We start from the raw sequence: 17350 nt of genomic DNA on the forward strand, positions 1-17350 counted from the left end.
CTTTATTTCAAATTGCCTTTCAAATGTCTATTCTTGATGTTGGATTTTATCAAATAAATTTCCCCCAAAAATACAACTTATTCTCCAGTGCAACGTATAGGTTTTTTTTCCTTCTTTATTATGCAATTTCGGCCAGTGCGACGTATAGTCCGGAGCGACTTATAATCCGAAAAATATGGTATATATATATATATATCGGTTTATATCGGAATCGGTAATTAAGAGTTGGACAATATTGGAATATCGGATATCAGCAAAAAAGCCATTATCGGACATCTCTAGAAATCTTTGATGTGATGTGGCATAGATTTAGCAGTACCTGGATGTTTGACCATGTGCTTCTGAAGCTTGCTCCACGTGGACTCCACCACCTGGCAGTTGGCATCCGGACAGCGGTAACCTGCGAGGACAATCAACATCTGACGCTAGGCTCAGGTGTGGCTGCACTTAAGAGACCCACCTGCGTGCTTTTTCTCGTGGGCTTTGCGGGCCACGTGGGAGTCAAACACGGCACCGCAAGCCTGTTTTGAACACCTGTGCAGGTAAGAATCAAACGCATTAGACCAGAGGTGTTTAAAGGTTTGCTACCTGCGGCTTCTTTTTAACAACCCAGAGCACATTCTAAAAAAAAAAAATACTGTTTTAAAAGGGATTTAAAGAGCAAACGACATGTAACGAGAAAAAGATGCAATGATTCTAAAAAGGCTGCCAGAAATACTGTTTTGTCTTTAAGGTCGTCCTCACGCAAAAAAAAAAAAATCAATATTGACCTATTAAAGCAGGGGTGTCAAACGTACGGCCTGAGGGCCGGATCTGGCCCGCGAACAGGTGTTATCCGGCCCACGAAATGAGTTTGGTTAAGTATAAAAATGAACCTTAAATTTTTGAATGAAAGAAACAGCTGTTCTAAATGTGTCCACTGGACGTCGGAATAGCAATTATTTTTTATCTTTTTAGATGCTATATATGTACAAAATAAACCACATGATGTTAGCACATCCGTCGACGAAAATGAGCAAACTACATAAACATCTTGTAATTAGATTTTGATGTAATTTGTTTATCTTGATAGATTGAAAACGAACACCAATGAGTTGACTGATGAACATTACAGCATAATTTATTCAGGAAATATAAATAACTACAAAAAGAATGCTATTAACCGCAACATGTAAGTGTAAAAAAAAAACAACCACATTATGATATGTACATTTTCGTAATGTGCTTGTTCTATTCTTAAAGAAAACAATCTGAAGTTGTCTTTATTTTTAAGTTATCGTGCCTTGAATTTACCAGTCCAGCCCACTTGGGAGTAGACTTCTCTCCATGTGACCCCCGGTCTAAAATGAGTTTGACACCTGTATTAAAGGTTCCAATGACTTCAAATATTCCACTTAACACTATAACTCCCAGGATTTTTTTTCTCTACCTAGGTTTTATAGGTAGAAAAGCCAAATGGCTGCTCTCTGGGAGTTCTAGTGTTAAAATCTTCAGAGATATGTTTGCCATAATAAAAAAAATTCTATGGTATACAGCGCTTTACTACTATACCTGGAATGATACCCAAAGCCCTTTACATTAATCATACATCACATTCACCCATTCACACTGATGGCGCAAGCTGCCATTCAAGGCCAATACTGGGATGGTGGAAGCTGGAATCAAACCTGGAACCTTGAAGTAGCTGGCACAAATGCTCTACCATCTGCGCCACACTGGCCAAAATCTATGACAAAAAGGGCATAAAAAAACAAAAACGTACAAAGACCAATAAATCTGTTTATAGATTTAAGCATTGAAAATTTAAAAAAATATGACTTCTTTAAAGGGGAACTGCACTTTTTTATTCTGCCTATCATTCACAATCATGAGACAAAAGTTTTTTTGCATTCCAACATAAAAATCTACACATTCTAGGAAGCTAGAAACCCAGCTGGCAATGCAGCTAATCGGAGCAATCAATTCCACCTCAAAATCACTTTAAAATGCTTTCAAAAACCGTCACCAATACTTCATTTACGTTCGGTACCTGCACATTAAACTGTAGCAACATTGTTATTGTAAGAGCGAACACTAAGGAACTCTTTCTAGCGTACTAACCCATTAGCATGCTTCTGTATTAGCTGTTAAAGTTAATTAAGGCAAGAGATAAGCTTGCTTCTACGACCGAAAAACATGAATCGTATTACAATACTTGTAAAGTATTAGCCCACATTTCATCTTTTGTTCGTACACAGCTAGCCAGACAATGTACTGTCGTAATAACACGCATGATGTACTGCGTGTATCATGATCAACATAAAGTTTGACTTACTTGGACAGTTGTCCGTTTGGTCCAGCTAGCCGGTGAGGTTTTTTATGGTTAATTTTGGGTAAGCATGCAGTTTATGTCAAAATAGCTTGGCTCCAACGTTCCCTCTAAGGTACGCGCCTGTGCAATTGCACACTGCTCAAACGTCATCTGCGCACGGCAAATCTAGGCTGCGCACAAAATCGAATAAAAAGATAAGCGCATAACAGTGTGCACGTCTGCCGTGGATCACATGTGCGCTCAAGGAGTTTTAGCGTTTGCTCACACATGAAAAATTGCTTGGCTCCAAATTCTACATTTGCAGCTTCGAGTCGCTTTCACCACACTCTCGACTTCTGTCTGCTCCAACATCTCACCCTCTTGTTTGTGCTAGCTTCTATAAGCAGCAGTTCATCCTCAGTCGGCTTCAAAAAGATAAGGTTGTGAATCCTCTTTTTGTCCAAAAATAGTCGTATTTGTTGTGCACCAAGTCTGCCATGATTAGAACAAGCGTTTTGTATCTGCTGGAAGTCAGACGTGCGCTGCTATGGAAACGGAAATAAATCGCGCGGAACATGTCAGTCCCGGAAATTATTAAAATAATGAAAATACAGTAAATTATGAACATATTGCATGTTATGAACTTGTCTTTTGGGTGCGTGTACAAAACTCAGGGTTTTGAAGTTTTAGTGGGCTTTGAAGGCTCCAACAGTGACTCCATTAGCCATAACTTCCAAGCGTTCATCTTTAAAAAAATCCTCAAAACAAGACACGTGTTCTTGTCTCTCATAACCAGGGGTCCCCAAACTATGGCCCGCGGGTCAGATACGGCCCGCCAGCGTCCAAAATCCGGTCCGCGGGAAATCCCTAGTTAAAAACCAATTAAATATTTTATTTTTAATTTAATTTAATTTTAAATATGTTCTTTCTAATCTATTTTACTCTCCTAGCCGCTTAGGAAAATCATGTTGTCGAAAAAAGCATTTTCCCATCGATAATTCGATATCAGCAGCAAGTGCGTGCTCAATTAGTGCGCCAGGAATATATATATATATATATATATATATATATATATATATATATATATATTATAAAAACAGTACCACTTTTTACATTTTCCTTTGTTTTTTATTGTAGCAACATGGTGGTTAACGTTTTGGAGACTTGTGTATACATGTTTATATACAGTTTATATACAGTATATCCATTAATTTTTTACCACTTGTACCTTTTGGTTATATATATATATATATATATATATATATATATATATATATATATATATATATATATATATATCCCAGGGTTTCCCACTCATTCATTTATTTGTGGTGGCCCGCCACGAAAGAATTGCGGCCGCCACAAATAAAATTAAAATAAAAATAATTTTTAAACTTTTTTTTTTTTTATAGCTTTTGACTCGCTCGACCGCTCATAAAAGCAATGGGACTCTGTCTGTGAATGGAGCTTGTAGTTACATATTATATAAATATGTAAATATTATATAAATATTTATATAAATATGTACATAAAGTGTTGTAATTATATTCCAACTCCCCGTTCTTCTTGGTTATATATATATATATATATATATATATATATATATATATATATATATATATATATAACCCAATGCCGCCCCCGAGCAAAAAAGTTTGGGGACCCCTGCTCATAATGATTGTGAATGATAATCAAAATTACAAAAAAAGTGCAGTTGCCTTTTAACACTTAAATTGGGCCCTTTTGGATCCGTAACAATTTTGGGTGATTTTTTTTTTTTTTTCTTTTTTAAACAGTCATTTCTCAAAAAAATAATGAAAAGCAATGAATCTATTTAAGGCTCCAGTTACTTTACATCTAAGATTTGACCTTGAAATTGTCCATCCATCCATTTCCTACCGCTTGTCCCTTTCGGGGTTGCGGGGGGTGCTGGAGCCTATCTCAGCTGCATTTGGGCGGAAGGCGGAGTACACCATGGACAAGTCGCCACCTCATTGTTTTGGAGTGAAATGTTATATATTGTGTTTGCTATAAAAAAAAGTTTTCTTTTAAATAAAGGGCAAAATTATATCAACAGATCTAAAGTTGATCTACAAATTTAACCATTGAAACATTTTTTTTAGGACTGAGACACTTTCAGTACCCAGGATTAAATATAAAAGGGATCCTTAAAGGTTTAAAAAAATTATTGAAATTTTGCAAGGGAAAAATATAAAATTGGCACCAGCATTCTTTAATTTTTTAGAGCGCGGGCCCTTGGTGGAAAAAGTTTGGACACCCCAGTATTACTCTTATGCTTCATTCACATTAAGGTGCTAGAAAGCTTGCCACTACTGTAGTGTGTAATTTCATGTACCGTGTGTACTTCAAAAAGTCACGGTTTTAATGACAGCCGTCGTTCCAGCTCCAACATACTTGAACTTAGCAGCCACGCCATGCTCCTGCTGGTGCAGCTTGAAGAGGCGTTTCTTCTTGAAAGCCAAAGAGCAGCCAGCCTGAGTGCACTGGAGGAGAATAGAATAATGTCAGTGGAAATGCAATGATGGCGTTTTAGTGCCACCTGGCGGCGTTGACCTTGTAATACTGGTCTTGCTCGCTGTGGGCGTAGCGCATGTGTCTCTTCAGCTTGTCAGCGTGGAAGAAACTCTTGGTGCAGTTTGCAATTGTGCACCTGCAGAAAAGTAAAACACATTAAAAACAATCTGATGTATTCTACTGATGAACTTACTTCATTCATGGATTTTCACATCTAAAAAGAGGGTTTAAATGTAACTTAATGGGTTTTACTATGCAAAGTGATTTGAGTCACTAGAGAAAAGCACTACATAAATATAAATCACAATATTCAAACTATGAATGAAGAGTGAGCATCTCATCAAATTTGAACAGCAATTGGATATCAATAACAGTGCTAATTTTAGACACAATATAAGGCCCGCATTCCATTTTAGTGTTACAAAATACATTGGTATTTTTTTATACATTAATTTCTCCTCCACTGGAGCCTATTATATTATTTCAGTGTTGCTAACCTTCGCAAAATGCATTAAATGGTAAATGGGTTATACTTGTATAGCGCTTTACTACATTTTTAAGGAACTCAAAGCGCTTTGACACTATTTCCACATTCACCCCTTCACAATGTTTAGACAAAAGTGTATATTATATATACTATTATATATATAGTATTTATATAGGGGTGTGTGTGTGTGTGTGTGTGTGTATATATGATGGACATATGTGTATTTTGGGTACATGCATGTGTGTATGTATGTGATTATGTGTGTGTATATATATATATATATATATATATATATATATATATATATATAGATATATATGTGTGTGTGTGTATATATATATATATGTATATATATATATAAATTGTATAGATGTGTGTGTACATATGTATATATTTAAGTGTGTGTGAATTTAAATGTATTATATATAAATATATAGCATCTACGCAGCAACCACTGAATTGAATTATATTATATATGTGTGTGTGTGTGTGTGTATATATATGTATATATATATAAATTGTATATATGTGTGTGTATATATGTGTAGTGTATATATGTGTGTGTACATATGTATATATGTAAGTGTGTGTGAATTTAAATGTATTATATATAGATAATATATAGCATCCACGCAGCAACCACTGAATTGAATTATATTATATATATTATTGTATTATATATATTGTGTGTGTGTATATATATATATATATATATATATATTGTATATGTATAGGGGTGGGACCTAATAAGTTTACTTATTCCCCTCCCTTTTGAGCCAATCTAGACATCTACAAAAGATTAGTCACATGTAATGTTTTCAATGTAGGTGTAAAAATAATGTATTTATATAGTTCTTTTGTATTTTATGTCATTCTCTTGTTTTGTTTGCATGGCTCAAAATAAACCATTCACACTGATGGCGGGAGCTGGCTTAAACATGTTGGCGGCATCAAGACATTAAGCCGCACTTTGAATATGCCAGATTGTACAATCCATATTCAGTGACTATCACCAATCACCGAGATCAATTATGAAGTGTAAATTCAAGTCATAATTTTTAGACTAATGTGTATATTTAGTCTCGATGTGCTGTTTATTACTTATTGAGATTTAGTCATTTTTTCAACACCTTCCTTCGTGTTACACGTATGTAAAGCGCTTTCAATATCTAAAGAAAAGCACTACATAAATATAAATCACAAAATTCAAACTACGAATAAAGAGTGAGCATCCTCATCAAATTTGAACAGCAATTGGATATCGATAAGAGTGCTAATTTTAGACGCAATATAAGACCTACATTCCGTCTTCCTACAAAATACATTGGTATTGTTTGAGACATTAATTTCTCCCCCACTGGAGCCTTCTATATTATTTCAGTGTTGCTAACCTTCACAAAATGCCTTAAATGGTAAATGGGTTATACTTGTATAGCGCTTTACTACATTTTTAAGGAACTCAAAGCGCTTTGACACTATTTCCACATTCACCCCTTCACACACACACACACACACACACACACACACACACACACACACACACACACACACACACACACACACACACACACACACACACACACACACACACACGGCACACACACAAAAGGGAACTTAATTTAAACAAAAGTTATGATGTGAAAAATTATCTATAAGACACAGGGAAGGGGTAGGATTAAATTTAAACTTTGCTTCTTCCTAATCTTTCTCATATATTTGATTGATGCAAATGTAACCACATCATGCCACTTACTGAAAATTGTTAACATGTTTGAAACAAACCATAACCATACTGCTGTACCATCTTAGTAGCGTGGCTAATCTGCATTGTGGGCAACAGGCTGCAGTTTTTTTTACTTCGGATTTGTATTGTTTATCCGTGGTCGGGTCGCGGGGGCCGCAGCCTAAGCAGGGAAGCCCAGATTTTCCTCTCCCCAGCCACTTCGTCCAGCTCTTCCCGGGGGATCCCGAGGCGTTCACAGGCCAGCAAGGAGACAGTCTTCCAACGTGTCCTGGGTCTTCCCCGTGGCCTAGTACCGGTTGGACGTGCCCTAAACACCTTCTTAGGGAGGCGTTAGGGTGGCATCCTGACCAGATGCCCGAACCACCTCATCTGGCTCCTCTCGATGAGGAGCAGCGGCTTTACTTTGAGCTCCTCCCGGACGACAGAGCGTCTCACCTTATCTTTAAGGGAGAGCCCCGCCACACGGCAGAGGAATCTCATTTCAGCCGCTTGTACCCGTGATCTTGTCCTTTCGGTCATGACCCAAAGCTCATGACCATAGGTGAGGATGGGAAGGTAGATCGACCGGTAGATTGAGAGCTTTACCTTTCGGCTCAGCTCCTTCACCACAACAGATCGATACAGCATCTGCATTACTGAAGACGCCGCACCAATCCGCCTGTCGATTTCACGATCCACTCTTCCCCCACTCATCATCACTCCGAGGTACTTGAACTCCTCCACTTGGGGCAGGGTCTCTTCCCCAACCCGGAGATGGCACTCCACCCTTTTCCGGGCGAGAACCACGTACTCGGACTTGGAGGTGCTGATTCTCATCCCAGTTGCTTCACAATAGGCTGCAAACCGATCCAGTGAGAGCTGAAGATCCTGGCCAGATGAAGCCATCAGGACCACATCTGCAAAAAGCAGAGACCTAATCCTGCAGCCACCAAACCGGAACCCCTCAATGCCTTGACTGCACCTAGAAATTCTGTCCATAAAAGTTATGAACAGAGTGGGTGTATTACATTTGATGTTTATTATTCATATACTTTATATATGTAATTTATATTTTTAATCAAAACACTTTCTTGTGATTCAACTGCAGAAATATTGTACGGATAGATTTCCAGGATAAATGACATGAATGGGTTTACATGTGACTCATATTTGTCAATACAATACATTTAAAAATTATTTTACATTTTAAACAATCTCCAGAAAAATTATAAAATACCATTTAATTAGTAATTGAGCCTCCAAGAGCTTTAAGTCTTTCACACGCACAGGAGTGAGGGTGACTGCATATTATATTAGGCACTACACTTCCCAGAATGCATTGCAACCGATCACATGCTATGACATTTCTTAACTCAGCAAAGTAGCTAAATTGGCTAAGTTTTATATTCATAAATGTAAGTTTCTCAATACCCAACCTGTTTTTTATGACTTAAAAAAAAAGATTCAGAACCCTACATTAAAACATTCTCTACCTCTAAAAACCAAAAAGCTGTGAAAATAATGATGCTGTGATCCAAATTTAAGTTGTGTCCTGAGCAAGACACTTCACCCTTGCTCCTGATGGGTGCTGGTTGGCGCCTTGCATGGCAGCTCCCTCCATCAGTGTGTGAATGTGTGTGTGAATGGGTAAATGTGGAAGTAGTGTCAAAGCGCTTTGAGTACCTTGAAGGTAGAAAAGCGCTATACAAGTACAACCCATTTATTTATTTATTTACTGAGATTGAGTGAGCCTATGGCTTTACACTGTGTTTATTATATGTATACATTTTGCATTCTATTTTTGTCTCTTTGAATTTACTTTGGATCCGGTTGCTATATCGATCCGTTGTGGTGAAGAAGGAGCTGAGCCGGAAGGCAAAGCTCTCAATTTACCCGTCGATCTACGTTCCCATCCTCACCTATGGTCATGAGCTTTGGGTCATGACCGAAAGGACAAGATCATGGGTACAAGCGGCCGAAATTAGTTTCCTCTGCCGTGTGGCGGGGCTCTCCCTTAGAGATAGGGTGAGAAGCTATGTCATCCGGGAGGAACTCAAAGTAAAGTCGCTGCTCCTCCACATCGAGAGGAGCCAGATGAGGTGGTTAGGGCATCTGGTCAGGATGCCACCCGAACGCCTCCCTAGGGAGGTGTTTAGGGCACGTCCGAGCAGCAGGAGGCTAAGAGGAAATACCCAGGACAAGTTGGGAAGACTATGTCTCCCGGCTGGCCTGGGAACGCCTCGGGATCCCCCGGTAAGAGCTGGACGAAGGGGTTGGGGAGAGAGAAGTCTGACCTCCCCTGCTTAGGCTGCAGCCCCTGCGACCCAACCTCGGATAGGCGGAAGAAAATGGATGGAAATGCCGCTGTTTTGTTGAACTGTTTTTGAACTTTGATTTGGATTTTCAACAGTTAGTAATTGTTGAAATTCATAAATTAAGGTTTATAAAAAAAAGCAAGGTAGCTAAACAGCCTTAACATAAACTATCCACGTGTTTTTTTTTTTTTTTTTTAAAAGCAAGTATATTAAAGTGACAATTTAAACTTTCTTTAAAAATGGTTAGCAAGGTGATTAGCCAATGTTTTTTGATTGATTGAAACTTGTGTTAGTAGATTACACAGAACAGTACATATTCCGTACAATTGACCACTAAATGGCAACACCGGAATACGCTTTTCAACTTGTTTAAGTCGGGGTCCACGTTAATCAATCCATGGTTCAAATATATACCATGAATCTAGGTAGCCGCCAATATGTGTACTTCTCGGCTTTATTCAACAAATCAGTTTGTGTTTTTTGCACTACATTATACAATATTGTATAATGTAGTGCAGTGGTTCTCAAATGGGGGTACGTGTACTCCTGGGGGTACTTGAAGGTATGCCAAGGGGTACGTGAGATTTATTTTTGAATATTCTAAAAATAGCAACAATTTAAAAATCCTTTATAAATATATTTATTGAATAATACTTCAATAAAATATGAATGTAAGTTCATAAACTGTGAAAAGAAATGCAACAATGCAATATTCAGTGTTGACAGCTAGATTTTTTGTGGACATGTTCCATAAATATTGACGTTAAATATTTCTTTTTTTGTGAAGAAATGTTTAGAATTAAGTTCATGAATCCAGATGGATCTCTATTACAATCCCCAAAGAGGGCGCTTTAAGTTGATGATTACTTCTATGTGTAGAAATCTTTATTTATAATTGAATCACTTGTTTATTTTTCAACAAGTTTTTTGTTATTTTTACTTTTTTTTTTTCCAAATAGTTCAAGAAAGATCACTACAAATGAGCAATATTTTGCACTGACTGTTATACAATTTAATAAATCAGAAACTGATGACATAGTGCTGTATTTTACTTTATTCCTTTTTTCAAACAAAAATGCTTTGCTCTGATTAGGGGGTACTTGAATTTAAAAAAATGTTCACAGGAGGTACATCACTGAAAAAAGGTTGAGAACCACTGGATTAGCCAATGTTTTTTTGATTGATTGAAATTTAGTAGATTGCACAGTACAGTACATATTCCGTACAATTGACCACTAAATGGCAACACCAGAATACGTTTTTCAACCTGTTTAAGTCGGGGTCCATGTTAATCAACTCATGGTACATTTATATACCATGAATGTAGGTAGTTGCCAATTTGTGTACTTCTCGGCTTTATTCAATAAATTAGTGTTTTTTGCACTACATTATACAATATTGTATAATGTAGTGCAGTGGTTCTCAAATGGGGGTACGCGTACCCCTGGGGGTAGTTGAAGGTATGCCAAGGGGTACGTGAGATTTTTTTTTTTAAATATTCTAAAAATAGCAAAGATTCAAAAATCCTTTATAAATATTTTTATTGAATAATGTAAGCATTTCACCAATCTCGCGGACTTTGCAAATTATACGTCATTTCCATTGTGTGCAAGCAATTTTTACATATCGCAAGACGAGATTTAAGACTAGATTTTGTTTGAAAATGGCGCGACCGTGCAAACGGATGGTTTGAGGACGGCTGAAGAAGAATTTGTGGAATTCTGCACAGAAAGCTACATCGAACAGAAGAAGAACAGCGGTTAGGGTGTAGCCAGAACTTCCAACACAATCAATATATAGCTGGAATTGCCAAAAATATAGTGCATTATACAAATTGTGCATCATACACATTTTGCAAATTGCTCCCATTGGTATCGTGCTTACAACAATAATACGTCAACAAAATATGAATGTAAGTTCATAAATTGTGAAAAGAAATGCAACAATGCAATATTCAGTGTTGACAGCTAATTTTTTGTAGACATGTTCCATAAATATTGATGTTAAAGAATTCTTTTTTTGTGAAGAAATGTTTAGAATTAAGTTCATGAATCCAGATGGATCTCTATTACAATCCCCAAAGAGGGCACTTTAAGTTGATGATTACTTCTATGTGTAGAAATCTTTATAATTGAATCACTTGTTTATTTTTCAAAAGTGTTTAGTTATTTTTATATCTTTTTTTCCCAAATAGTTCAAGAAAGACCACTACAAATGAGCAGTATTTTGCACTGTTATACAATTTAATAAATCAGAAACTGATGACATAGTGCTGTATTTTACTTATTTAGCTTTTTTTTTCAACCAAAAATGCTTTGCTCTGATTAGGGGGTACTTGAATTAAAAAAATGTTCACAGGAGGTACATCACTGAAAAAAGGTTGAGAACCACTGGATTAGCCAATGTTTTTTGATGGATTGAAATTTATTAGTAGATTGCACAGTACAGTACATATTCCGTACAATTGACCACTGAATGGTAACACCTGAATACGTTTTTCAACTTGTTTAAGTCGGGGGTCCACGTTAATCAATTCATGGTTCAAATATATACCATGAATCTAGGTAGCTGCCAATTTGTGTACTTCTCGGCTTTATTCAATAAATCAGTTTGTGTTTTTTGCACTACATTATACAATGTTGTATAATATAGAGCAGTTCTCAAATGGGGGTGCGCGTACCCCTGGGGGTACTTGAAGGTATATACAAAGGGGTACGTGAGATTTTTTTTAAATATTCTAAAAATAGCAACAATTCTAAAATCCTTTATAAATATATTTATTGAATGATACTTCAACAAAATGTGAATGTAAGTTCATAAACTGAAAAGAAATGCAACAATGCAATATTCAGTGTAGACATGTTCCATAAATATTGATGTTAAAGATTTATTTTTTTGTGAAGAAATGTTTAGAATTAAGTTCATGAATCCAGATGGATCTCTATTACAATCCCCAAAGAGGGCACTTTAGGTTGATGATTACTTCTATGTGCAGAAAGTTTTATAATTGAATCACTTGTTTATTTTTCAACAAGTTTTTAGTTATTTTTCTATCTTTTTTTCCAAATAGTTCAAGAAAGACCACTAAAAATGAGCAATATTTTGCACTGTTATACAATTTAATAAATCAGAAACTGATGACATAGTGCTGTATTTTACTTATTTAGCTTTTTTTTCAACCAAAAATGCTTTGCTCTGATTAGGGGGTACTTGAATAAAAAAAAATTCACAGGGGGTACATCACTGAAAAAAGGTTGAGAACCACTGATTAAGTGCAAAAAACACAAATATATTATGCAACAATTGACTAAAATGCGCAAGCTGCAACCTATTTCTTCATAATTGGGGAGGTTAGAATAAAACAGCCTTACTTGACTTGCTTGACGCCATCGTGCTGAAGCATGTGACGACTCAGGCGTGACTTCCGGCTGAATCGACCCTCGCAGCCGCTCACTGTGCACGCCCACGCACGCTGCATGCACCCGCCAGGATAAAAAAACAACTTTCAAAGATAAGAAAACAAAGAATCTGATGATTTTCCTTACCTTTCCTGCGTGAGCAGCTTCGTGCTCCAGCAGCCTGTTCTGCTTGGAGAAAGTTGCCCCACAACCGTCGTGGGAACACTTCAACCTCGACTTGAGTCCTGCTTTTCCGGCGCACAAATCGTTCATATTTGTTTCTCTTTTGTTTAACCCAACCGTGTTTATCTCAACACTTTTGTCTCAGTTATGAAACCAGCTCCGCGTTCGCCGGCCTCTTTTGTAGACTTCCGGAAGGTTCTTAATTGCATGATTGGCTACAGGTGTCTCTCCTGCGTTGACGTGCTGATGGAGGGATCGTCCAGCTGATGTCAATTTTGCTGATGCTGCACAGAAAACACCAATGTCCGCACATTTAAGTGTTTTAAACTAATACAACGCCACTTTTCTCTAGATTTAAGAGCTAACTCAAGATGTGATGTGGCTTTTTGTACACTAGAGGGCGCTGTGATCCTGGAGCTCGAGTGAAAGTGCAGTTTCCTCTTCCTGCGACAACAAGGATGCACTTTTTGCCAAGTAAGTGAATATATATACCAGGGGTCTCAAACACGCGGCCCGCACCTTAATATGAACATTTAATATTGGTGCGGACCGCAAGTTTTATATGAATGGCGCTTTACAGCGTCATACTTAAATACACTCGATTTTTCCTCGACACTTCCAATTTTCAGTGCCTCTCCAGGGGTGATCATCAGAGGTGGGTAGAGTAGCCAGAAATTGTACTCAAGTAAGAGTACTGTTACTTTAGAGATGTATTACTCAAGTAAAAGTAAGGAGTAGTCACTCAAATATTTACTTGAGTAAAAGTAAAAAGTATGTTGTGAAAAAACTTCAAGTACTGAGTAACTGATGAGTAACCTGTTCGTTTAATGATTACGGCAACAAATAATGCACAAAAACATAAAAATAGCAATGAGCAAATTTAGAGCCAGGAATATCTCTTAAGCAACTAAAACAATAATAGATATTAAATAATAGTACACTAAAATACAAAAAATTAAGGCACATTGAGCCACAATAACTTAACAGCAACATAGGCTCAGTAGGCATTGATTGATTGATTGATTGATTGAAACTTGTATTAGTAGATTGCACAGTACAGTATATATTGCTTACAATTGACCACTAAATGGTAACACCCCAATAAGTTTTTCAACGTTTATCACATACTTAATAAATGACCAAGTCGAGGTGATCTACCTCATATATACATATACATACACACACATATCATATATACACACACATTATATATATATACACATACATACATATATACAGTATATAATTTATATGTATTTATTTTGCTGTTTTTGTTGACATGTTAAAGGTGTTTTAATGAATATACATGCATGTTTAACACATAGATTCCTATCTTTCATGAAGACAAGAATATAAGTTGGTGTATTACCTGATTCTGATGACTTGCATTGATTGGAATCAGACGTCCACGTTTTCAAATGGAGAAGAAAATAAGTTCCTCTTTTCTGTCCGATACCACATGAAAGTCGTTGTTTTTTGGCATCTTATTTGTCCAGCTTCCATATTCGTTTTTATACACTTTACAAGAAATACATTGGCGGCAAACTCCGTAGCTTGCTAGCTTGTTTGCGCTGGCTTTCGGACTCTTATTTTGTTGGCGCAGGCGTGATGGAGCGGCACTTTTATTGTGAAAACAGGAACTGTGCGATCAGTCTTTAGGCTTTTGACGGGAAGTACGGTTGAAATAAAAAGTGTCTTTTTTCCTTTACACTTTTGATTGATTGATTGAAACTTTTATAAGTAGATTGCACAGTACAGTACATATTCCGTACAATTGACCACTAAATGGTAACACCCAAATAAGTTTTTCAACTTGTTTAAGTCGGGTCATGTGACCGCCTGGCTCTGTTTGATTGGTCCAACGTCACCAGTGACTGCATGTGATTGGTGAAACGCAGGCCTGCGTATCCTACGTTGAAGCTCTGTCATAAACCAAAACAAACATTAACAGATCGATAAACAAAAGTAGCGAGTAGCGAGCTGAATGTAGATAAATGGAGCGGAGTAAAATTAGCGTTTCTTCTCTAAAAATATACTCAAGTAAAAGTAAAAGTATGTTGCATAAAAACTACTCGTAGAAGTACAATTTATCCCAAAAGTTACTCAAGTAAATGTAACGGAGTAAATGTAGCGCGTTACTACCCACCTCTGGTGATCATTCCCCCGAATGTCACCTTAACAACAATATTAAAGGTCACCGTGGAGGCACTGCCTTTAGCGTCCTTTACAACCTGTACAAACAGCGTGCCGGCCCAGCCACATGTCGAGTATGGCTTATAAAAGCAGTGAGCGACTGCAAGACATACTTGATCAACAGCCATGCAGGTCACACTGAGGGTGGCCGTATAAACAACTTTAACACTGTTACAAATATACGCCACACTGTGAACCCACTAGAGATGCGCGGATAGGCAATTATATCATCCGCAACCGCATCACTAAAGTCGTCATCCACCCGCCACCCACCCGAACCAACATTTAATCAAACCCACACCCGCCTGTTGTTATATATATATAATATAGACGATGCAAGGCATTGGTGAGGTTAGAAAGTGTAACTCCCTCCAAATAGCACAGACACGATGGCTTTCTTGAAATTATTTATTTGAAGGCTTACTTTCCCTTCAAATTCACCGGGAAAACTGTAATAAATAAAGCAGGTTACAAACGTAAAAATAATAACATGCACAGCATGTGGATCAAACATGTTACCAAGTAAAATACCAACAAATGACAAATACCTCGAGTCGTTGGCCATACCCGGAAGTAGCTTCCTTACATCCGTCGACAGACCAAATGAGACACTTCAAAATAAAAGTATGCCCACATACTGTTTCAAAAAGTGCTGCTCGTTTTTCGTATGTGGGTAACAACATTTAACTATTTATGAATGGTTGATTTCTATAGGCTAGTAAGGTAAAGTGTTGTACCTGACAAGTTTGGGCTACCTTGCTTCTGCAGCCTTTATCAGAGGTGTCACGTGATGTTAGCGTGACGTTGTCTGTGACGTGATATATGGATTGTACCATCAAGAGTTGTCAGGTACAACACTTTACCTACTAGCCTATATAAATCAACCATTTATAAATGCACGTCAGTAGGCTAAATGAACCTCTTCAAAATAAAATTTAACTATGTATAATGTAGCGGCTGGCTACGGGGTGTTAGCCAATGACTTTGGCTGGGGGGCGGGACTTCCGGGAGAGATAGGAAAGTGACGTTATCGACAGGAAGTTAGAGTTCGAGTTGTCCCTGGGAAAGCGTTAGAGACATGAGAGATGTTGTGTGGTTGTATTACATCTTGTGCAATAAAGAGAAGACAAACAAAGAAGTTTTATGAGCCTACATTCCAGGGATTATTACAATATATATTTCCAAATTGGTTCAATCGCCACCCGCCCGAATCTATTTAAAAGCTATTTTTTCGTCATGTCACCCGCCCGACCCGCGGTTTATCCGCGGACTCCGCGGTTGTGACTGCAAACCGCGCATCTCTAGAACCCACACTAAACAAGAATGACAATTTTGGGAGAACATCCGCACCGTAACACAACATAAACACAACAGAACAAATACCCAGAATCCCATGCAGCCCTAACTCTTCCGGGCTACAATATACACCCCGCCGCCCCCAACCCCGCCCTCTTTTGTAGCCTGGAAGAGTTAGAGCTGCATTGGATTCTGGGTATTTGTTCTGTTGTGTTTATGTTGTATTATGGTGCGGATGTTCTCCCAAAATGTGTTTGTCATTCTTGTTTGGTGTGGCGCATTAGTAAGAGTGTTAAAGTTGTTTATACGGCCACCCTCAGTGTGACCTGTATGGCTGTTGATCAAGTATGTCTTGCAGTCACTTCCGTATGTCTGCTGAAATCTAATACAATATGTGACTGGGTCGGCACGCTGTTTGTATGGTGGAAAAGTGGACGAGACGGAAGGTTGTAGAGGACGTTAAAGGCAGTGCCATGACGGCACACCCTTAATAATGTTGTCTGGGTGAAAACCGGGAAAATTATATTGTCGGGAGGGGCACTGATATTCCCGGAAAGATCGCAAGAGTTGGCAAGTATGTTGCTAGGGCAGGAAAGCCATCAAAGAAGGTGAATTCATTAAAAAGTGCATGTTACATTTTTTTAAGAAATCTTTTCTTGCGGCCCAGCCTCACCCAGTTTCTGCATCCAGTGGCCCCCAGGTAAATTGAGTTTGAGACCCCTGATATATATCTTTTAAAACAATATACAGTTCCAGTTAGTGAGATAAATTGTTGTATTATCTCTGAACCTTACATGTTATCAAAAGGGGTTGGCAATAATGCCATTTTCTTTATATTGATTGAAAAACAGAACCACTTTTTAGTTAAGACATTTCAAGGTCATTAAATGACATTGTAATCTTTTAGGTCAGGGGTCGGCAACCCAAATA

At 37.7% G+C, this 17350-nt stretch overlaps 2 protein-coding genes across 5 annotated transcripts in view; one reads left to right on the forward strand and one right to left on the reverse strand.

The window, feature by feature from the left end:
- The window catches only part of 42sp43 (P43 5S RNA-binding protein), a 21199-nt gene extending 8104 nt beyond the window's left edge, over positions 1-13095 (reverse strand). The window contains exons 1-6 of one of the 2 annotated variants that reach the window (XM_061905437.1): positions 12896-13095; positions 12722-12822; positions 4865-4961; positions 4706-4794; positions 461-534; positions 320-400 (exon numbers count right to left, since the gene is read on the reverse strand). In XM_061905437.1, coding sequence (XP_061761421.1) covers positions 320-400; positions 461-534; positions 4706-4794; positions 4865-4961; positions 12722-12822; positions 12896-13021 — 568 coding nt within the window. In that variant the 5' untranslated portion in view covers positions 13022-13095. The remainder of the gene's footprint in view (positions 1-319; positions 401-460; positions 535-4705; positions 4795-4864; positions 4962-12721; positions 12823-12895) is intronic. The other variant, XM_061905436.1, reaches the window with a different exon arrangement.
- A 9-nt stretch (positions 13096-13104) lies between these two features.
- LOC133555939 (disintegrin and metalloproteinase domain-containing protein 11-like) overlaps positions 13105-17350 on the forward strand; it is a 108155-nt gene continuing 103909 nt past the window's right edge. For 2 of the 3 annotated variants that reach the window (XM_061905421.1, XM_061905425.1), the window contains exons 1-2: positions 13105-13234; positions 13329-13405. Coding sequence is in view for 2 of the 3 variants with exons in the window: in XM_061905425.1 (XP_061761409.1) it covers positions 13390-13405 (16 nt within the window). In the remaining variant the exon portion in view is untranslated. Of the gene's footprint in view, positions 13406-17350 lie in introns of all 3 variants that reach the window. The other variant, XM_061905423.1, reaches the window with a different exon arrangement.

The sequence above is a fragment of the Nerophis ophidion genome, linkage group LG07 (assembly GCF_033978795.1).
Source record: "Nerophis ophidion isolate RoL-2023_Sa linkage group LG07, RoL_Noph_v1.0, whole genome shotgun sequence".
Taxonomy (NCBI): Eukaryota; Metazoa; Chordata; class Actinopteri; order Syngnathiformes; family Syngnathidae; genus Nerophis; species Nerophis ophidion.